The following is a 21405-nucleotide window of genomic DNA, read 5'->3' as shown; positions in this document are numbered from 1 at the left end:
TACGTCGGGGTCTATTGAACCGAACTTCTTTTTTTTTTCTCGCTGTTTGATGCTGTCTTCTAGTCTTGAAGCGCTTAGGGTATCGGGCTCGGGACTCCGAGGGAACGGAAGGTTCCCAAGCAGGCAACTGTACCAGTCGCGATGCCACGGTTCGGAGATGGCGTAGGTTAGACCCTTGGGTCTTTGGTTGCCGAAGTTCCAGCGGGATTGTGCATGTGTATGAACGCGAACACTTAGGTCGGGCACCATTTCTTGCTTGTCACGAGCTCATTGGTTAACAAGCTCATTGGTTGACAAGCCCATTGGTTAAGTAGCATTGATCAAGAGCAAAGCCTCACAAAAGCCCAATGCTTATTCCCGCCTTTGTCTTTGGATTGAGATTGTGAAGAAGAGGCCCATTTACGAGATAGCGCGCGGCTATTGCGCTTCGAATGTTCGTTTTCCGTTACCGGGTTTTCCCCGCCTAACGAGTCACTAAGTCTTCCATACGGGCCAAGTCTTTACAGCGGGCTTCCAAGCACATGTCAGCAAAGCAGTATATTACAAGTGGATTCCCCTCAGCTTGGAATGTCTTGCCAAGTGCGGGAATCTCGGCAGCAGCTATGCCTTGTGTTGTTGTCTAGAAGACTTCTTTGACTTTTCTTTGATCCAGTGACTAAGTATCACTCGACATGACAATCCTAACCGCATCTGAGGCTCAACTTCGGGCGAAAACATGTATATTGCGGGGAAGCCAGCAAAGGTAGTGCGTCAATGTGGAGCGCTGGAGCCGATCTCCATGTAACAAAAAGTGGATACTGGGGACTTGGGCAGGGCGTATTACCTAGAAGAGCGTAGCGTATACCGAAAACACAAAACGCTTGCCGACGCTTGGATCGATTCTTGCAAGATTCTTCAACTTCCCTGCAGGCCTCGTGACGAATGCACATATTCTGCGGTGCCCGTCGGGACTTCTACTCGGCTATACGAGCATGTTTTCTGCACCCCGCTCTGCCGATGGTGGCTGGAAAGCGGGGGGCCTTAGGTAGAGAAGCTGCGTTGTCGTGGGAGACGAATTATCCCGAGCATAAGCCTTGCTATGGTAACAGACCATGGGAATCATAACTTTCCCATGGCGTAGGCAGCTTTTACTAAGTTTCAGGCGTCTTCCAGCTCCGTGGTAAAAAATTAGGTTCGAGCAGCAGGCCATTGTCGCGGATCCGAGCGGACTACCGGGAACATGGCTATGACACGATTGCAGACTTTGCTGGTCGGACCGAGTCATTCACCCCACTGTCACAATCCCCGCAAATCCACACGAGTCATGCGGCTCTGCACTCCTGCTCCGGCTCTTGCTCGTATGGACTCCACATGTAACTGTCAACACGCAGAACTGTCGAACCACCATCTTGGCAATCGCTCCGCAGCCAATCCATGACGTCGTTATTGGCAACGCTATTATGAACATGGTATCAAGCGAGTTTGCGGACACTTCACAGATCGGACGGGTAAACTTCGGTCTCCAAGACGCTTGCATCGTGGGCCTCTGAACGTGTCAGTTCCGGAGTGTAAAGTGGTACCGGCGGGTGACTTTGGTCCGGGGGCGAGGGAGCAATGGTAGTATATAAGTGCCCCAGTGTAGCTGCAATCATGAGTATTCAGGCTTTCGATTCACCTTCGACTATCTAGAATCATGGCACCCTCTCTCGTCTGCAAGGTGCTCTCGGGCTCCGCCCTATTGGCTGCAGTCAGTGCCCAGAACTTCGGAGGTGGTGGTCGTGATGAGGGTGCTTTTAGTTACGTCCAGCCACTTAACACTACCATCTTGACTGAGTATGGCTCCTCGCCAGCTGTATATCCTTCACGTAAGTTTTCCTAGACCTGATTGTTAGATTGTTGGACATGTCTAATAACTTTTACAGCCAAGATTTCCGGAGTAGGAGGCTGGGAGATGGGTCTTGAGAAGGCAAAGGCCTTCGTGGCTCAACTCACTCTGGAAGAAAAGGCTGACATGGTCACTGGTCAAGCCGGCCCTTGCGTTGGTAACATCGTTGCCATTCCTCGCCTAGGCTTCTCTGGTCTTTGCCTTCACGATGGTCCTCTTGCCATTCGTGTGGCTGATTACGCAAGTGTCTTCTCCGCCGGTGTATCCGCCGGTGCTACATGGGACAAGGACCTCATGTACGAGCGCGGCTACGCCATGGGCGAAGAGTTCAGGGCAAAGGGTGCTCACGTCTTCTTGGGTCCTGTCGCAGGACCACTTGGACGATCCGCCTATGCAGGCCGTAACTGGGAGGGCTTTTCCTCAGACCCTTATCTTAGCGGTGTGGCTATGGAGAAGACCATCCTCGCATCTCAAGACGCAGGTGTACAGGCTTGCCCTAAGCACTGGATTGGCAACGAGCAGGAAATCATGCGTAATCCTACCTACCGCAAGGACGACAACACCGAACAGGAGCAAGCTGCTATTTCATCCAACATTGATGACCGCACCATGCATGAGCTCTACATGTGGCCATTCGCCAACGCTATCAAGGCCCGCGCTGCCAGCGTCATGTGCTCGTACCAGAGAATCAACGGATCCTACGGATGCCAGAACTCTGCTTCACAAAACGGTTTGCTCAAGGGTGAGTTGGGCTTCCAAGGATACATCATGTCCGATTGGGGTGCGACCCACTCGGGTGTTGCCTCCATCGAGGCTGGTCTTGACATGAACATGCCTGGTGGACTTGGTTCTTACGGAATGAACTTTGGTGTCCCATCTTACTTTGGCGGCAATATCACTCTTGCTGTTAACAACGGCACTGTCAACGAGTCCCGCATCGACGACATGGTTCTCCGTATCATGACTCCCTACTTCCAGCTCGGCCAAGACAACGGCTTCCCGTCCGTTGACCCTTCTTCTGCTGATCTCAACACTTTCTCTCCACGAAAGTCCTGGACCCGCGAGTTCAACCTTACTGGCGAGAAGAGCCGTGATGTTCGTGGCAACCACAACGAGCTGATCCGTCGACACGGTGCTGCTGGCACTGTCCTGTTGAAGAACGTAGACTCTGCTCTGCCTCTCAAGGCACCCCGCAATGTTGCAATCTTCGGTAACGGCGCTGGTGAGCTCGCTCGTAGCTCTGTCCTTAACCAGCAAAACTACGAGTACGGCGCCATCTTTGCTGGCGGTGGCTCTGGTACCGGTCAGAACACCTACGTAATCACGCCTCTCGCTGCTATCCAGCAACGTGTCAGGCAAGACCGTGGAATTGTCCAGTACTTCTTGAACAACACCCAAATCCTCACTTACAATGTCAGCACCCTCGTCATCCCACGCGATATACCAGATGTCTGCATTGTCATGCTCAAGACCTGGGCTGAGGAGGGTGATGACCGCTATCACCTTGGATCTGACTGGAACGGCGATAAAGTTGTCGAGTCCGTTGCGTCTTTCTGCAACAACACCGTCGTTATTACCCACTCCTCTGGTGTCAACACCCTGCCATGGTCCGACCACCCTAACGTCACTGCCATCCTGGCCGCCCATTTCCCCGGCGAAGAATCCGGTAACTCCCTCGTCGACATCCTCTATGGCGACTTCAACCCCTCTGGTCACCTCCCCTACACCATCGCTAAGAACGGTGACGACTGGAACGCGCCTCCCACCACTGAGATCCAAACCAGCGGCTTCAATGACTGGCAGAGCTGGTTCGACGAGAAGCTCGAGATCGACTACCGCCACTTCGACATGCACAACATCTCTGTCCGCTATGAATTCGGCTTCGGTCTCTCCTACACCACCTTCTCCATCTCCGACATTGAGTCCGCTCCTCTCAAGGACGCCATCACCTCCAAGCCCGAGGACCTCCCCATCCAGCCCGGCGGCAACCCCGCTCTCTGGGAGTCCATCTACAACGTCACCGTCTCCGTCGCCAACACTGGCAACGTCGCCGGCGCTGCTGTGCCCCAGCTGTACGTCGGTCTGCCTTCTTCCGCCCCTGCTGGCACTCCTGTGCGCCAGCTCCGCGGCTTCGAGAAGGTGTACCTTGAGAAGGGCGAGGCTCAGAGCGTTAGCTTCGAGCTTATGCGCAGGGATCTCAGCTACTGGGATGTTGTTAGCCAGCAGTGGCTTATCCCTGAGGGCGAGTTCAACATCTGGGTTGGACTGAGCAGTCGTGACTTGAAGGTTCATGATAGCTTTACTGTTGTTGGACAATAGAGGGGTTAGCCTGGGAAAACAGTTTTCATGTGATTACGAGTATATGAATAGCTTTTAATTTCTATTGTTTCATCAAACTTGTACTTGATCTTTTGCTGTGATTGTGGTGAGAAATTTGTGATTTGAAGATTCAGTAAATGATGCTCCAAGTATGCGCTTTGGTAAATTGTTTAAGACTTCATGGAACACAGTGAGTATTCTGACATTGGTAAATCAATCCGCTGCTCATGCTAGAACGATAGATGTTTTGCCAAAATTCACCCAGAAGCCCAAAGTCAATATCTCGAACTTGCAGGGTACAAAACTACATGAGCCTTATCGTAGAACAATCCCATAAATTGAACCAGTAGCATTCATACGGCCTAATCAACACTAAAATATCACCCGAAGCTTTCTGCGGCTGAAAGCAGGGCCGTATCAGACATTAGTTGCTCAGAATTTTCTAAAAGTGGGGTAGTCTAAGATAACGGCGTCGGTGGCTTTTTGGCGGCCCAGCCAATGGTCAAAAATTCCCAAGAATTGCACCATCGATGAATCTCATAGCAAAAGCCCTGCTCCATTGGCAATGAATCATTTTTGCCGAGTTTCTTACGTTTCTAATGATATGAGCCAACCAAAAATTAAAACTCCCACCAATATCCGATATGGTCTAGTGGCTAGGATTTGCCGCTCTCATCGCAGAGTCAGTTCACTGTTCAGTGCCGGCAAGGCCCGGGTAAGTTCAATCACAAGAACTCACTCCAATCCCTCATTCTAATTCGGCTTTAGGTTCGATTCCCGGTGTCGGAAATTCTTCATTTTTTTTGCTGTTTTTGGTAATTGCTGGTGTTGTTTCTCAGCAGAATCTGAAACAACTGAGTCAATTTATCGGCATCTTGTGCGGTCCATTTTGCCCGTCAGTGCATTTGCGATGATGCCGTGTGGACTGTAGTTAAGTAGATGGTGGACGATATTCCATGCATTCTCTTCGTTTTTAGTGATATTTATAGGAGAAGGTAAATTTAAAACGACCCAAGTGTCCACCGAATCTTATTACTATTCGCGTTTGGCAAAAAGGTTAGAATACGTCCAGGCAAAGGCTTTACATCAGACAACATAAGTCTCAAAATTTGCCCTAGTAGCAATAGAAGTATATTTTACCATATTCAAACGCACAAGCAATAGCTATGAAGAGACAATAGTTCGAAATAAGGTCAATGTTACTTCACGACGACAAACTGGTTGGATGGACAGATATGCGGTCAGCAATCAAGACGTATACAGCACTACCAAATCCACCTCCTTACTGTGATGTGAATATTTAATTCACCCCTCACGTAAGACTACCGCTGTGTATCCCGCTTTTCCCGTACTAGCATTATCTGCCGAGCCTTTCAGCCAGCAATTCGCCCCGTATCCCGTCTCGTATCTTTCACGAAACTGTGAGTTGATTACAACTGCTTTACAGGTTTCATTCTTGTTGGTCATAACGCTGTATTGGCTACAGGCGTCGACACATTGCTCAAGAGTGTATGCAGTAAAGGCCATGAGGTTGGGTTCGTCTAGGATGTTGGTGTTGTCGAGGCAGCTGTAGGTGTAGCGGCCACTGAGTCCCGAAGTCTTGCCTTCCAGTTGACTGGATAGGAGGAGGGTGGATGGGCATGTTGTGTTGATTGATTGGATGGTGCCGAATGGTCGCGCTGTATATGCTGCACTTGAGGGTAGGGTTTGAGTAGAAGGTTCTGCTGGTGCGAGTGTGGAACTTGATGCTGGGTCTTCATCTGCTGCATTGGTGCTAGTTTCGCTTTCAGAGGCGGATCTATTCAAAGTCAGGCCGCTAAGTATGCGCCAGGTAGAGAGCGGAAACAACATACTGTTCGGCTTTGTCCTGCACATACAGTGCACCTCCTATACTGGAGCCAATGAGCGTACCAACTATGAACAGTGTGAAGACAACAATGAACAAAAACTTGCGCCGGCGGTGTGCAAAGAATTTCTTCACCATATCTGGTGGAACTTCGATGGTGGGTCCATATCCAGATTGATCACTGTACGGCCCGGGGCGGAAGGATATGTGCTCTCGAGATGGTCGGGTACGTATTGATGCTTCATCGGGGCCTGATTGATCTTGCAGCTGTGGTAGTTTAGTATCAGGGTTCGGAGAATATCGATTGACGGCTTCAGGGTATGGCTCAGGTTCTGCGATTTGTAGACCTTCGGATGACCTTGGTGACCTTTTGTGTGACTCTTTAGGTGAAATTTTGATACGACATTTAGATGAAACATTGGATGGAGCTTTCGATGGAGCTTTAGACAAAGCTTCAGATGACGTCTCCAAGGATGCCATACTGCATGAGCTCCGAGACAGTGGTTGAAGTTGGTATTAGGGACGACTAGAGAATCGCGTAACCGAACTGATGGACCAAGCCAAGTTTAAGGACGATGGTCTACCGCCCCCAGCTCCATTAAGAACCTCGCCCGTCATTTGTACGTCTGTGAAAGATCTGCAAATAGTGACTTACTTGCAGCAAAGCGGCGTGGGATTGTTGCCGAGATCTCGTGGTCTGATTCCTGCATTCTCCACGTTGCGGACAGGCGGGACATTTCCGGTGAACACCTGCATCTCAGGAATAGGCGAGATCAATACCCGAAATCCAAGGCTTTTACCCCTAGGATAACTCATGATAGGCTCATTGAGAACACATATTTGTGAGATAAACCCCGATTGAGCAATCCCTTGCTGGCCCCTTAATGCCTGTTGCCCTGGCACATATCTTCGTCAAGCCACCATACTGCCACCTTCACATGTAGTTAGTATTGAACGGAAGCGGGGTTTTACCCCATTTGATGGAGTCTGGAAACTCTGTTCTTAACCTTGTCTTTGACTCTACCAACATGAGCGTTTAGTTCCTTGGCCAGAAGGTCTAATGGTGCAATCTCATACTCTTCCCAAGTAGTGATGATTCTGATAATTTTTCAGTACTCTCATTGATTAAATGAAGGTTAAATCTAAGGTTATCTCCCATTCGTATCGAATACTCGGATGTGAGCCCTGTCTATGCCTATTATATACTTCCTAGTACACATGATGAGCACCCAGCGCGCCGTTCAATAACTCATTCATAAAAAATGCCATGAAAGAAAGTTATTACAGCAATGTTGAAATTACAGGTGTTTACTGGCCGCGAAAGCTATCGAGCTTGATAAACCAGGCGTGCCTGGTGCGGAAGAAGGGTCGGGCACCGCCACCGCCACAGTAATGACGTACGCCCCGGGAAACACATCACAAGAGCATGATGTGCACCGAAGCTTTCTGCAGCACGTCTAGCGCATATAATATCGTCACATGCTGTGGCACAGCTGTAAATCAGCACCGTCACTCTTCTTAACTTGTGTGGCTACTGTACGTGTTTCTTCCTCTATTCTACCCAGGCAGCAACATTACTCACATAGTGTGGCTCGCCAGCACCGCGACCGGAACCCCGTACACACTCGTGCCAGTTTTCTGAATTAAATCTATTACTGTTACAAAGCGCTTCTAAAGCTACAGTGCTCGAAGCTCCAAACTCGTGATTTCGATACCGTCACATCCACTCGGGCTCTCGCCACCAGCTGGACTACCAACCACTACGATGGACTTTCCCCGCGGCCACGCAGCATTACCGCTTACGGAGTCGGATTTTCTGGATTTCATCTACAACTATTTCAAAGCCGAATACTACCCCATCCGATCTTTCTGGTCTACAGCAACCGCCCTCCCGCACCAACCCGACCGATGGATATCTATGGGACATGAACTCGCCCCACTTATGGTCCGACCTGCCAACGCACAGGCACAGAAAGATCTCGAGTCACTGGACTACTTCACGCGAAAATGGAATCTAGATGCTGGGTTCGTGAGAGGTTTAGTTATCAGGTTCGCCAAGTACGAATTGCATGAAAGACTGGAGAAGAAACTCTACGAATGTGCGAGGTTGGATTTGATGGTCTGCAAGGCCTTGAAGGAGAAGCATCTGATCGATGCACTTTGGCCTAGCCCTGCGCCACGAACTATCGCAAAAGAGTTATTGCAACAGGGTGTCCAGGTTCGACAATGGTATGGCGACATGTTCAACAAGTATTTCCGAGTTCTGCACTCGTTGGACGATTTCAAAGTGCGCGAAGAAATCGATCGCCACATCAAGAGCAGTGGAACCCTGATGCTTCTGCCATTTGTAGATCATTTGGTATTCGGAAATGTGGATCCAATTATCCCCATCGTCGCAAAAGGAGCAGGCTACTCGAATGCGAAGAACTGGCAGAGGCAGGACCAAAGTGCTGCGGGTTTCGGAGAGCCCGGAAAGTTCGAAATCAGATTCGACTCGCCCTCTGAGGTTACCGATACATATACCAAGACTGTGAGGCGGCAGTGTCAGTGCATGAAGTGTGGAACAAAGAGAGATGTGCAGGTTGTAGTCTCTATTGATCCCAGCCCAGGCCCTGTAGCAAGTGGAGATGCTTCTTCCAGGAACAAGAGACGAGATACCGCGCCATCCCATTCGAGATCCAGACATAGATATAGTCCAGGATACCAGATGCCTACCGAATCTGAGCCAGCAGCGCCGCCTCAACCACCTCGACCACAGCAAGCAGGCCAGAACCCGGAGCCGACACGCCCATCAACACCAGAGTTTAAGAAGCAATGCCCACGCTGCACATTCCTCAACGATCCCAGCCTCCACGCCTGTGAGATGTGCGAAGCATCCTTACCAGAGACTACCATCACCCAACCTCCCAGCCCTGCCGCCATCCGAAGAGTTCCTTCACACTCGCATTCCGTCTCCGCACCGCCTCCAACAGCACCAAACCCACGACAAGAGGAACTCAAAAAGGAACAAAGACCCAACGCACCAAACCGTCACAGTCTAAGCTCTAGCCTCTTCTCCATCTTCCCCTTCTCCCAGCAGCATCAACAGGAGCACCATGCCAAACTCCCCGCAACCCAAAGCATCGACACACAACCCGCCGTCCAATCCAGCTCACGACAAGAACCCCGCCCATCATCCAAGCACGGCAAAGACCCCCAACCCGAGATGTCCAGCATCCCGAAACCTGAACTCCCGCAACGCCATCAACCCCGCGCTTCAACACCGCCACCCAACCGCGACAGCCCTACAGAACCCCACCTATCCCAACCCCCGGAAATGGCAATGATGCCCCTAACACCCTCCCCACCCACATCTTCTTCCAAACGTCCCGTGCCAGCCGGTCTGCCGAGTAATCTCATGGACGACTTTGTCCCTGTGTCCCCTGGTTTCGGGAAAGACGACGATGAAGATGAAGATGCGGGGTGGGGTTCTATGAGTCGGGAGGAGGCGAGGCAGGGACACGAAAGTAATAGTGATGAGGAAGAAGGAGGGGTAGGAAAGGAAAGTGGGAAGGGAGTTTTTATTGATTTGGATGCTGTGGCTAGGGAGGAAGCGGATGTGTGGGGGGATAGGGATGATTGATTGCATTGCATTTCATTTTATATTGTTCAGAGTGATTTAGCTGGTGCTGTAGGAGTCAAAGGATACATTACACTGCGATACAGCCTGCTTTTCTGCATTGTTACGTTTTCTTTTGTCGATAAGAAAGGGGGATGGTCAGGATTATTCAGATTTCCAATCAAGATTTCCAACGTTACTCTGTGTATACGCCCAAAACACCGCTTGGACCCAAACCCCCCCGCCACCATCTTCAGTGCGGAAAAGATGAATACGTACACAATCGAATCCAAGTAAACCCTGCCAACTCATGGTTTTCACCTCTCCCAGGTCGCATCTTCTTTTACACCATGCGCCGAGACTATGTTGCTGCTGCTATACAACGTGCGTGATCTGTATGGTATCGAATGTCCACCTGACTCCTCGAACACCCACTGAGAACGCCATGACCAAACCTTTTCAACGCCCATTCTACGAGTTGAGGTAGTTCCGGACGGCTCCTTGCAACCTCGTCGCCCCTTCGCCGAGCATGTTGGTCAGGTTTTCGAGGTCATCACCAGCGGTCAGACCAAACTTGCGGACAAAGTCCTTGGCAGCAGTCTCCAGATCACCATAGTCCTCCTCTGCAGCGTCGTCCTCAGGGCGACCAAAGTATGCGTTGGATGAAATTGCGCTCGCGCCTTCGAAGCCTGCAAGATGAGTTAGACAACAGAATCCCAATGTTCAATATCGCAAGGCTGCTCTTACCTTGTAACCTCTCCTTCGCTTGTGCAGTGGCTGAAGGATCGTACGCATTGCGGCCAAAGAACTCGTCACTTGAAATACCCTTCTGTGTACCAAATTTCTCCCGCGCATACTTCTCATCGTCATCTTGAGCAGGCTTGCCTACGCTGCCAAAACCTCCCATCTTCTTCTGGGCAACAGGCTTCTTTGCAGCGCCTACTTGTCCAAATCCTAGACGCTGAACACCCATGCCTAGTCGTTCCATATCCTGACTTGAGCGCTCAGGCTTGGAGGTCGAGCCGAAACCGCCACGCGGTGGTGATACGGGGGTAGGTGCGATGATGGATGCTTCGGAGCCTTTAGACTTGGTGGCTGCAGCGACCTCTGCGGCCTCAGCGTCAGGGTCGTAGCCCAACTTTTCGATGCGCTCTGCCTCTTCACGAGCCTTTCGCTCCGCCTCTTCAAAGTCGAGTCCACCATCGGCAGCGACCACTTTTTTTGCACCAAGACCCTTCTTCTTTGCACCCAGAATGTTCTTCTTTGGTGCAGCGCCCGCGGCAGTCTTTCGTACTGCTGCCGGCTTTGCTACCGGCGTAGTGGTTTCGGAGCTGCCAGCAAGAGGCGATTTCGGGCGATCCGTGCCGTTGGCACCAGGCTTGAGGAAAGGTGATGCAGCCTTGGGTGTACCGGTACGCGAGGGTGGGTTTGATGGACGCTTGATTGTCGGCTTATCCCAAGAGGAAAAGAAGTCATCGTCTTCACCAGCTGGGGTATTGGTTCCGTCGCTACCAGGCTCGACGACATCGGTGATTACAACTTCGTTAGGATACCTGGCACACGACAGTCAGTTTATGCCACTGCACAATTCGACTTAGACTTACAATTTGGCGTCTGCAGCGCAGCGCCGAGCCAGCTCCTCCTTGTACTTGTTGGCGGCATTGCTAGTGTATTTGGCTTTGTGGTCTTTGCTCGCGAGCGCAGCGGAACCTCCGTGCGATTGGAAATACTTGGTCGCGCTCTCGTTGCCGCCGACTTTCATGATTCGCAGTTGATCCCATTGCCAGACTGTCCTTGATCAATATACATATCCTGGCTTCAAGCGCCTGCAGGGCCCAGGGGAAGACGTACTGTCGAGGTTGGTAGAACGAACGAACGAGATATGGACACCCATGTTACGGTGGTTAGACGAGCAGTCGAGGCAGAGGTAAATGCCAAAGGGCACAGAGCTCCATGTTGGGTTCTTTGCGCCGCAGTCGAAGCATATCTAGACATGCGTTAGGAGTTGTTGGAAGCGCTGACTGGTGTGAATACGTACTTTGTTGGCGGGCTTTGACTTCAATTTGGTAAAGATGTTTTGCGACTGTGTTTTAGTCGCGAGGGCAGCCATGGTGAATACTGGGCAGAAACGATTTAGGTTGGCGGTAAAGGAGTCGAGCTGTGGTGGGGATAAATTGGGTTGCGGCGCTCGGGAATGCTAGGGTGGCCGTTCGAAGGATGCCCCAGGCCACGTCCCTGACACGTGATGATTTGGGTACCTTTCAAGCCACGACCTATTACTACACCTTATTTAACACGACGCAAACCCCATCACTACTGCCTTTGCACGACCGCTTGTCTGCTATGTATACCGGATTCACCTCTGCGCTGACAAACACTGGATGCCTTGTCGCATCTCCGATAGTGATTTCATAGTATGCTTCTGCTGGATACGCGCGCTTCCCGCGAAATGGTATCAATACGCAGAATAGTCAATCTTGTTTGAGGTTGTGACAAATCCGCCTATCTTGAACTGATATGTTCAGTGGAGAATTGCAGCCCCGCAACCTATCTTCCTATCTTCCCGTCCCACGGCATATGATATGGCAACACAAGTGGGGTAGACGTGAACATATATGTCAGGCATTGGCATGCTGCGGTCCCCTACTCCTATCTAACTTCCTAAAGTCCTCGTTCAAGATCAATCGAGTTCGGAAACTACAAGTAAAGTATCCGTTATGTCTTCTCCCATCCAAACCGTTCCCGCCCGCCGTGGAGCAGCAACGGTAGTCAAAGCCGGCCAGAAGATCAAGATAACAAATACCCACGGAAACCAAGTAGTCGACACCTGGGCACTCGCGCTCCCCTCTTCAGCCCTCACGACAGCGTCTTCCAAGGTCGAAGCAGCACTCTACCCAAACGCAACCACCGACTCGCCTTCCAAATACTCGTCTGTGGCCAATGCCGCTGCCAGTACGCCAGAATACATGTCCATGTGTCACTGTCGCGCAACATTGCTAAAAGTTACGCCTGAAGTGGGCGATGTGATGGTCAGTCAGAAAAGGGCACCAATGGTAAAACTGGTCGAGGACACAAGCCCTGGTGTGCATGATACTTTGATTGCGGCATGCGACAGGTGGCGGTACAGTGAGCTGGGTGTCAATGGGTACCACGAAAGCTGTACAGACAACTTCTGGGACGCCTTGCACTCTCTTGCTACCTCCTCATCGCTGTTGGCTGAAGAGAAAGAGGCTCTGGAGATGGTGCAAGGGAAGTTGGGAGGCAGAGTGCCCGATCCTTTCAACCTGTTCATGAACATTCCCATCACACAAGAGGGCGAGGGTGCGAAGCGGGGTGTGAGCTTCGAAGAGCCAAAGACAAAGCCAGGCGACTATGTGGTTTTGGAGGCACTGCGGGATGTAGTTGTGGTGATGAGTGCATGTCCTCAAGATGTTCTGACCATCAATGGGAAGAATCCTGTAGATGCTCACTTCCAGGTCTTGGACTGACCAAGGAGAAAATAAAATGAATTGAAATATGCATATGATTACACATAATGGCTGCATGTCCAACATGATAATCAGGGTCCCCAGGGCCGCAATGGTTGATGGGCGTCTGAATGCGGCACTAGCGCACATGAGGCGAACTGCCGCTTGGCGGTGGGGAATATTTTTTGGTATCGATAGGTAGCGCCTCGAACTTTTTGCCAGCCCTTCCCTCTCGAAGCGCAGACCGCGTCCACAACCCCAACAAACCCGCAGTCGACAAAATGAAGACCCAGTGGAAGGACATCCCCGCCGTGCCTACGAGCCAGGAGTTCCTGGACATTGTGCTGTCCAGGACCCAGAGGAGGTAGGCTACCCATCTAATCTGCATCTGTGCAAACCACACCCGTGCACCGAGATTTGCGCCTTCAAGGCGCCAGCTACATACTACCCCAAAGAGCATACAGCTGACGAAAAACTCTTTAGACTGCCTACCCAGATCCGTGCAGGTTTCAAGATTAGCAGAATTCGAGCCTTCTACACGCGAAAGGTTAAATTCACATCCGAGACATTCGTCGAGCGCCTCACCACCACCATCGACGCATTCCCGCGCCTGCAGGACATCCACCCGTTCCACCGCGACCTCTTGAACACCCTCTACGATGCGGATCACTTCCGCATTGCTCTTGGTCAGCTCTCGACCGCAAAGTCGCTGATTGAGACGGTTGCGCGTGATTATGTGCGTCTTCTCAAATATGGCCAGTCTCTTTTCCAGTGCAAGCAGCTCAAGCGGGCTGCGCTTGGTCGTATGGCCACAATCTGCAAGCGATTGAAGGACCCTCTCGTCTATCTCGAGCAGGTTAGGCAGCATTTGGGTCGTCTTCCCTCGATCGACCCCAACACCCGCACACTCGTCATTTCTGGATTCCCCAACGTCGGCAAGTCGTCCTTCTTGAAGTCCATTTCTAGGGCCGATGTCGAGGTCCAGCCATACGCTTTTACCACCAAGAGCTTGTATGTCGGTCATTTCGATTACAAGATGCTTCGCTTCCAGGCGGTTGACACTCCTGGTATTCTGGATCATGCGCTTGAGGAGATGAACACTATCGAACATCAGTCTATTTGCGCCATTGCCCATCTCCGCGCCCACATTCTCTACTTTATGGATCTCAGTGAGCAGTGTGGTTACTCGGTTGCTTCGCAAATCGCCCTCTTCAACAACATCAAGCCTCTGTTCGCGAACAAGCTCATCTCCATTGTCATCAACAAGATCGATCTCATGCGTCCCGATCAACTTGATGCCGAAACACAGGCTCAACTACAGGGCATGCTCAAGTCTGGCGAGGTAGAGATGCTGGAGCTTTCTTGCAGTACTACAGAGGGTGTCATGGCTGTGCGAAACGCAGTCTGCGATCGTTTGATTGCTGCTCGCAACGCAGAGAAGCTCAAGGCTGGAACTAACAGCGCTGGTGAGCCTTCTGGTCGTCTTGGTGAGCTGTTGCGCCGAATCCACGTTGCCCAGCCACTGGGTGGTGTGACCCGTGAGACCTTTATCCCAGAAGCAGCACTGAACAAGAAGAAGTACGACAAGGATGACCCTGATAGGCCAATCCTCGAGCGTGATCTGGAAGAGGAGAACGGCGGAGCTGGTGTTTACAACATTGATCTTCGCAAGAACTATCTTCTCGAAAATGATGAATGGAAACACGACCGTATTCCAGAGGTGTTCAAGGGCCAGAACGTCTACGACTTCATTGACCCTGACATTGAGGCTAAGCTTGCCGCGCTTGAGGCTGAAGAAGAAAAGTTGGAGGAGGAGGGTTTCTACGACTCGGACGATGATCTTGAAGACGCAGAGGAGGCAGACTTCAGGTACAAGGCAGAGCTGATCCGCGAGAAGAGGCAACTCATCAGGAACGAAGCCAAGATGCGCAAGAGTCTGAAGAACAGGGCTATAATTCCCAGGACAAAGAAGGCGAAGCAAATGTCGCAAATGGAATCGCACCTCGAGAGTCTTGGATACGATACTACAAAGGTTGTCGAGCGTGCAACAGCTCAAGCAGAAGCACGAGGACGCAGCTTGGCTCGTTCACGATCAGAGGCTCCCGGCGATGCCATGGACATCGATACACCCAAGTCTGCGTTTGAGCGTGCGAAGAGCCGTGGTCGCAGCCAGAGTACCAACAGGAGGAACGACGGTGTTACGGATGTCGAGGCTGCTTCAAAGGCGGAGAAGCTGGCCAAGTTGTCGCAGAAGAAGATGAACAGGATGGCCAGACAGGGTGAGGCCGACAGGCACCAGACTGGTTCTCTGATCAAGCACTTGGTAAGTTGTGATTTATCTGGGAGTACGAAAGCATCTACTAACAACAGTCTAGACTGCCGGCAAGCGTGGTATTGGAAAGACCAGCCACCGATAAGCAGACTTGCAATTTTCAGCGTTGTTGCATTATTGGTTTGCAGGCTGGGAAAAAATAATGGCGGGCGTTCAGGATGCATTAGATACCAAGTCGTTGTCTGCAAAAGCAGCGTGGTAATCCAACCCTTTGTTGTCAAATTTACAGTAGTATTTGTGTATGTACATCAGCTATGGTGAGAGCGCCTAAAAGGTGTCGTAGTTGCCCGCATGCACGTGATTCAATTGTTTCTGTAGTTGAAGCTTCATCGCATAGCTTTCCAATGTGCTTAGCATGGGAATAAGGCGACGGGGAGAGTGATGGGATCACGGCTATGGTGTAGCTCTATTCTGAGTCGCAGTTGAGGTTGACGACAAGGATAGGACTGCTCCGCCTGCCAGCGTGTCTTGGCAGCACCACACCAATCTCCCTAGAACGGACAGGATATGCACACCGCAAACCCCTGGTCATTTTCGCGTCTGACTGTGCAAAACTTGAGAAAAAGCAGACAGAGCCATGGAAAAACTAGAGAAGGCAAACGAATGACAGCATGTCGGAACAAGCCGTAGCCAACATGTACAAGCTCAGGGACGACGAGAATGCAATAGGGCGATGCAGGTTGCGAACTCAACAGCGCCAGATCGGAAGACCCAACCACCCTGCACGATGTATTGGCTGAGACGGCTGCGCATGAGTAAGGGCGTATATTTGCAATGTAAATTTGGGGGCAGTGTCGGGACGGCGGCGGCTCTGGTTTGGGGGCCATTATGGGCGTTGTACCCACCAATGGACGCCTGACGGGCCTGGCTGTCATCGTGCTGCTTGGACGAGGCAGCACTGCCCTCCTCCTAGTGCAGTGCCTGTGAAACTATCTCCTAAACTGTCTCCAAGTTCGCGATTGCGCCTGGTTTGGGATTTCGCTATCTCAACCTCTCGGTACCTCGTTGTCGTCGTCGAGGACGCTACAAGAAGTCAGATCTTCACGGCATGTTGAATTTGGCGAGACAGAGCTTACTAGCGCTCGCATGTGCAAGCGCCATCATTGCGACTCCTACACGTATGTGGAGTTGTTCTTGGATATTTTGGCAATTATTTCGTATACTGACGCGCTGCCAGCTTCCACAGAGGCGGATGCCGTTCTCACTCGCGACCTCGCAATACGGCAAGACACTGTTGAGAACTGCACAGAAAACTACACAACGAAGAATGGACTCGCATTCAAGCTATACTGCCAGCAGAATGCGCCTTTAAGCGGTGAGCACCAAAATGTACCATGTCTTTCGACAGGGCCTTTTGGCTGACAGAAAGTAGATGCAGTTCGAGAAACAACCGGGGCGGGAGTCTGGTTTTACACTGCGACTTGGGATGAATGTATGGAACACTGCTCGCGCTTCTCAGGCGATGCGTGTTACGGTATGACCTGGACTGTACCCGGCAACCATTGCTGGTTGAAGACGAGCAATGTCTCCACTGAAGCCCTTGTACCCGCACCAGAAGCAATAACCGGCCTCCTCATCGACAGAAATCAGATGAAAGGTTACGACACCAAGTGTCCGAATGCAGACTTATCGGACAAGCCTCTCCCAGGCGTCGAGGGCATAACATACACAACACACTGCGGCAAAGTAATCGACGAGCCACCACGCTGTTTCGAAGAATACGACTGTTTCGACCCAGACTACCGCGCCTTCTACCACACCGAAACCCTCGAAGAATGCCTCAAGATCTGCACGGGACTACACCCCCTCTGCCGCGCCGTATCCTGGAACCCAGATCTGACCGCGGGCTACGCAAACTGCAAGCCCAAATACGGCAATTCGCCCAAATTCATCAGTCCTACCGCAAAACAAGGCGTCATCCACGCTGCCGAAATCGTCGAATTCGACATCCCAGATACCAAATGCCCGGAGCAAAACACATACCAAGCCAGTGGGGGTGACAAACCGCGTTTTGATATCCATTGCGGAAAGACGAACCCAGGACGCAACATCACGAATCTCCACACGCACAACATGACGGCTTGCATAGATGCGTGCGCCGCAAGCGACCAAGGCTGCAAAGCCGTCTTGTTCTCCTCAACACTCGATAGCGGCTACAACAACTGCTACCTGCAAAACACCTCGAGCATAATCTCCGACTTGTCAACTTCCACCTACGCCGTCCTCTCCAACGCCGACATCCCTTCTTCCTCGCCCTCCAACTCCTCCTCCTCCAACGCCCCGTCTTCCTCCTCATCCTCATCCTCCAATGACAGCGAAGGAGGAAGCAAAGCCTGGATCGCCGGCCCCGTCGTCGGCGGCATCGCCGCCCTCGCCGCCATTATCTTCGCAGTCTTCTGGTGGCGCCGCCGCAAAGCCGCCAAGCAAGGCGCGGTGGAGAAAGATGCGCAGACTGCGGGATATGGGAGTGTACCTGTGCATGATGAGCCGGGTTATTATCCGCATGAGGGTCATGCGGGTAGGGCGGAGATGTATACCCCCGGACAGACGAATGAGTTGCCAGGGAGTATCAAGTATGCGCATAATGGGGGGGAGCCGCAGGAGTTGCCGTAGGTAAAATTTGGTAGTTTTCGATTTGCATAATGGTATTTATTTATTTATTTTGGAGGGAGGAAGGGAAGGGGAAAGAAGGTTGTAAAGGAAGTTTTCGGGGTGTGTGGGGAGGGAGAGATGGAGGCATGTGCGTGTGTGCATGTGTGGGATATGATACCTTGATGATTTCGTTGTTGGTATTTATAAAGCGTTTGGCCATTTGTCTTTTTTTTATACATATATATGTATGCATCTTTGTAAGAATGAAAGAGGGGGGATATACTTGTTTGACGAGAGGAGAAAAGAGGAGAAAGGGAGAAAGGGAAAATTAACGTCAATTGCATAATTCATGTCTATATACCCATCTATGTATAACAAACAGTACTTTACTTCACGCCATCTAAACACTCATCTTCATAGCAAGACTGGCATGCGGTTTATACCCCACAACCTCAAACTCACTCTCCACCCACCCATCTATACTCCCGCCCACTTCCTTCTTAATCCTCAACTCCGGAAAGTCTCTCGGCTCGCGCTCAATTTGCACCTTGAGCGCCTCCACATGATCGAGATAGACATGCGCATCGCCCATTGTATGCGTAAACGTACCAGGCGTCAAATCGCACACATGCGCCAGCATATGCGTCAGCAACGCATAGGATGCGATATTGAACGGGACACCGAGCCCCATGTCGCACGAGCGCTGGTACAGCAGCGAATGCAGTACGCCCCGGGGCCGCTCCTCTCCCTGCTTGTGCCCCGGAAAACTAACGTAAAACTGCGCAAACATGTGGCAAGGCGGTAGGGCCATTTTCTTGATATCCGCCGGATTCCAAGCGGACAGGATGATCCGGCGGTCATACGGTTTGTTCTTCAGTTTATCGATAATCTCCGCCAACTGATCGACACCTTCGCCCGTGTAGTCGTGAGCGTGGCCTTTGTAGTCTGCGCCAAAATGCCGCCATTGGAAGCCGTAGACGGGGCCGAGCTCGCCTTCTTCGTAGTGTGAGAGCCCGACGCTGTCGAGGTAGGCGCGGCTGCCGTTGCCGTCCCAGATCTTGATGCCCGCGTCCGATAGGGGCTTGCTGTGTGTGCTGCCGGCTATGAACCATAGGAGTTCGCCGATGACAGCGCGGAGGAAGACGCGCTTGGTGGTGAGGAGGGGCAGGATGAGGGTGGGTGGTTGGGTGGGGTCGGCGGAGGGGCGTGAGAGGGCGAATTTCATTTGGGCGGGGAAGGGGATGGCGTAGGTGCCGGTACCGGTGCGGTCGGGACGATGCTCGCCATTTTGGAGAATGTCGCGGATGAGGGAGAGGTATTGGTGCTCTTCGTGGGCGGGGTTGCTGGGTGGTGGAGGGGGGTTTTGAGTTTCGGTGTCTTTTTGGGTTTGGGGTCTTGTTTCGGGGTCAATGGTTGTGGCAGTCATTATGACTAGAAGTGGAGTAAAGGTGGGTTTGGTATGAGTTGTTTGGAAGTGTTTCTCTTTGTACACTTAGAATGCGGTCATTGAGCGCGTCGAAATCTCGAAAACGCGACTGCGCGGTTGGTCACTTCCGTCGGCCGTATCCAACGTAGCCGGCCTAACTGCTTTCGCATCTTGTCACACAACGACCAGCACTACACAACATAGAGCCATGGAGGAGCAAGCTGCTCACCACCTGCTAAACGTAGTAGAGGAAAGAGGTCTAAAAGTTGATTTGGACAAAATCCTCCTGAGCTTCGAAGATGCGGATACAAATCACAAAGCCGCAGCATGGATCGAGGAATACCTACATCAAGACACTTTACTGACTAGGGAGGAGTTGGAGCTGTACGTGTTACAGTATATGTACGCGGCATTTACTGACTTGATGTTCAGGTACCAAACATTGAAGAAGAAGGGACTGTTGCATCAGTATGAGGGCGAGGGTGGACCCTCGAGACCCATCCTGGACCACGAAATCGCCTCAGCTATTGAATCTCTGCAGAGCTCGACTAGTGCAATTGAGGCACAGTGCAAGGTGCTCGAAGCGCAAAAGGATGCGTTGATGAAGCTGAAGGCGCTTGACAGGCCTAATCTGGATGTTGAACATGCACGAAACGAGAGAAAGAGGAAAGAGGGTCAAGAGAAGGCAAGGCTGGATGTTTCTGTAAGCTGCCAGTTGAGGAGAGATGACCCAGTACTGATCCATGTAGGTTGATGATATTGCTACGTCAGTTACTGAGCAGTTGGCGGATGCACAGCGAGAGAGCGAGGCCGACAAGTCTACGCTAAAGAGCTACCTCTCGGAACGCTTTGCATCCGACGACCAAATTCTGAGCAAGCTGCCTGGATTGGTGGCCCAGATTATGACGGAGCCAGAGGTCAGCGATGATGAAAGGTCGATTGAGCAGTGGTGCAAGGCCATTATTTCCTTTCGCACTGCTGAAATCAAGGCGCGCGTGGACACCATGTACCTGACGCACGCGGCTGGAGGTGGGCAAAAGGGAACTTTTGATGAAGCAGAGGGCGAGCTCAAGGAAAGAAAAGCGGCGTTGCAAGCAGAACTAGAGGAACTGCACTCGGAAATTGCTTCTGTCGCGACAATGGTTGTTGAGCACGAGATTCGCAAGCCAATGGCGGATGTCAAGGAACGCAAGGACAGGGATATGAGGCAGGCGCGAACCGCATGGCTCAACTACGTAAGTGCCATTTTGGGCAGTGGGCGGGAGTCACTAACGTTGGCAGGTCTTGTCGACGCTTGAATACATGGGCAGGCGGCTGGATACGGTTGCTGCAAAGACCAAAGAAGACGACGCATTCCAGCAGGCACTGGCACATATTCAGGCGGCGGCAGCAAAGCGCATGCCCGACATGGATGTGGCAGCTGCACCGACACCTGCACACAAACGAGCAAAGTCGTCCGTGGCAGCCTTCACGCCCGTGGCCAAGCTCAGGCCCAACAACGCACTCGATCTGCCGGTAGCGCTGCAAGATGCGCTTCGACAGGCCGGCATCTCGTTCAACCACGACAAGATTGAGAGCCTGCAGGACTCGCTGATGCAGGCGCAGGTGGAGCGCTGTAAGAAGCTGCAGGAACACTATGAGTCGTCGGCAGCCGGCACGCACGAGAAGCTGGCGGAGCGGTCGAGCAAAGCCGACGGGGACACGGATGTCATCATGGCCGCTCTGTACAAGCACGCGCCGTTCGGGACGATCAGGCTGACTAATGGCAAGATGGATGCCCAGGTGAAGAAGATGGAGGCGGAGCTCGAGGACAAGGACCGGGAGCTGCTCGAGGCAGAGGGCAACGAGCTAAGCCTGAGCGATGCCAAGGTGCGGGCATTTGTTGCAAAGTACGGCAGATAGCAGAAATCAAGGTTTTGGCGTTGGGTAGTGTTGTGTTGTCATTGACAGACAGGGTGGAG

At 51.8% G+C, this 21405-nt stretch overlaps 9 protein-coding genes across 9 annotated transcripts; 6 read left to right on the top strand and 3 right to left on the bottom strand.

Annotated features, from left to right (window-relative positions):
* Window positions 1-1672: 1672 nt before the first annotated feature.
* On the top strand, window positions 1673-4183 carry COCMIDRAFT_2475 (glycoside hydrolase family 3 protein; the record flags this gene model as incomplete). The annotated part of the gene is made up of 2 exons (XM_007686604.1): window positions 1673-1844; window positions 1902-4183. 2 exons carry the CDS (start codon window positions 1673-1675, stop codon window positions 4181-4183), a joined length of 2454 nt encoding a protein of 817 aa, XP_007684794.1.
* Window positions 4184-5488: 1305 nt separating this feature from the next.
* COCMIDRAFT_86783 (uncharacterized protein) lies at window positions 5489-6509 on the bottom strand (the record flags this gene model as incomplete). Its single annotated transcript, XM_007686666.1, has 2 exons — window positions 5489-5981; window positions 6037-6509. 2 exons carry the CDS (start codon window positions 6507-6509, stop codon window positions 5489-5491), a joined length of 966 nt encoding a protein of 321 aa, XP_007684856.1.
* A 1285-nt stretch (window positions 6510-7794) lies between these two features.
* COCMIDRAFT_33886 (uncharacterized protein) lies at window positions 7795-9651 on the top strand (the record flags this gene model as incomplete). Its single annotated transcript, XM_007686641.1, has 1 exon — window positions 7795-9651. One exon carries the CDS (start codon window positions 7795-7797, stop codon window positions 9649-9651), a length of 1857 nt encoding a protein of 618 aa, XP_007684831.1.
* A 447-nt stretch (window positions 9652-10098) lies between these two features.
* Window positions 10099-11737, bottom strand: COCMIDRAFT_33885 (uncharacterized protein; the record flags this gene model as incomplete). Its single annotated transcript, XM_007686640.1, has 5 exons — window positions 10099-10316; window positions 10375-11180; window positions 11232-11415; window positions 11479-11614; window positions 11666-11737. 5 exons carry the CDS (start codon window positions 11735-11737, stop codon window positions 10099-10101), a joined length of 1416 nt encoding a protein of 471 aa, XP_007684830.1.
* Window positions 11738-12344: 607 nt separating this feature from the next.
* COCMIDRAFT_86886 (uncharacterized protein) lies at window positions 12345-13115 on the top strand (the record flags this gene model as incomplete). Its single annotated transcript, XM_007686665.1, has 1 exon — window positions 12345-13115. One exon carries the CDS (start codon window positions 12345-12347, stop codon window positions 13113-13115), a length of 771 nt encoding a protein of 256 aa, XP_007684855.1.
* A 260-nt stretch (window positions 13116-13375) lies between these two features.
* On the top strand, window positions 13376-15511 carry COCMIDRAFT_86841 (uncharacterized protein; the record flags this gene model as incomplete). Its single annotated transcript, XM_007686664.1, has 3 exons — window positions 13376-13458; window positions 13578-15417; window positions 15470-15511. 3 exons carry the CDS (start codon window positions 13376-13378, stop codon window positions 15509-15511), a joined length of 1965 nt encoding a protein of 654 aa, XP_007684854.1.
* Window positions 15512-16474: 963 nt separating this feature from the next.
* Window positions 16475-18039, top strand: COCMIDRAFT_33882 (uncharacterized protein; the record flags this gene model as incomplete). Its single annotated transcript, XM_007686639.1, has 3 exons — window positions 16475-16544; window positions 16604-16741; window positions 16799-18039. The coding sequence occupies 3 exons, from the start codon at window positions 16475-16477 to the stop codon at window positions 18037-18039; spliced, it is 1449 nt and encodes a 482-aa protein (XP_007684829.1).
* A 379-nt stretch (window positions 18040-18418) lies between these two features.
* On the bottom strand, window positions 18419-19444 carry COCMIDRAFT_86670 (uncharacterized protein; the record flags this gene model as incomplete). The annotated part of the gene is made up of 1 exon (XM_007686663.1): window positions 18419-19444. The coding sequence occupies one exon, from the start codon at window positions 19442-19444 to the stop codon at window positions 18419-18421; it is 1026 nt and encodes a 341-aa protein (XP_007684853.1).
* Window positions 19445-19652: 208 nt separating this feature from the next.
* Window positions 19653-21346, top strand: COCMIDRAFT_86766 (uncharacterized protein; the record flags this gene model as incomplete). Its single annotated transcript, XM_007686662.1, has 4 exons — window positions 19653-19828; window positions 19877-20147; window positions 20194-20679; window positions 20726-21346. The coding sequence occupies 4 exons, from the start codon at window positions 19653-19655 to the stop codon at window positions 21344-21346; spliced, it is 1554 nt and encodes a 517-aa protein (XP_007684852.1).
* Window positions 21347-21405: the final 59 nt, after the last annotated feature.

Source organism: Bipolaris oryzae (genome assembly GCF_000523455.1).
Source record: "Bipolaris oryzae ATCC 44560 unplaced genomic scaffold scaffold_21, whole genome shotgun sequence".
In the NCBI taxonomy this organism is placed as follows: Eukaryota; Fungi; Ascomycota; class Dothideomycetes; order Pleosporales; family Pleosporaceae; genus Bipolaris; species Bipolaris oryzae.
Note: the sequence above shows the minus strand (reverse complement) of the source record. Positions and strands in the feature narration are given on the sequence as shown.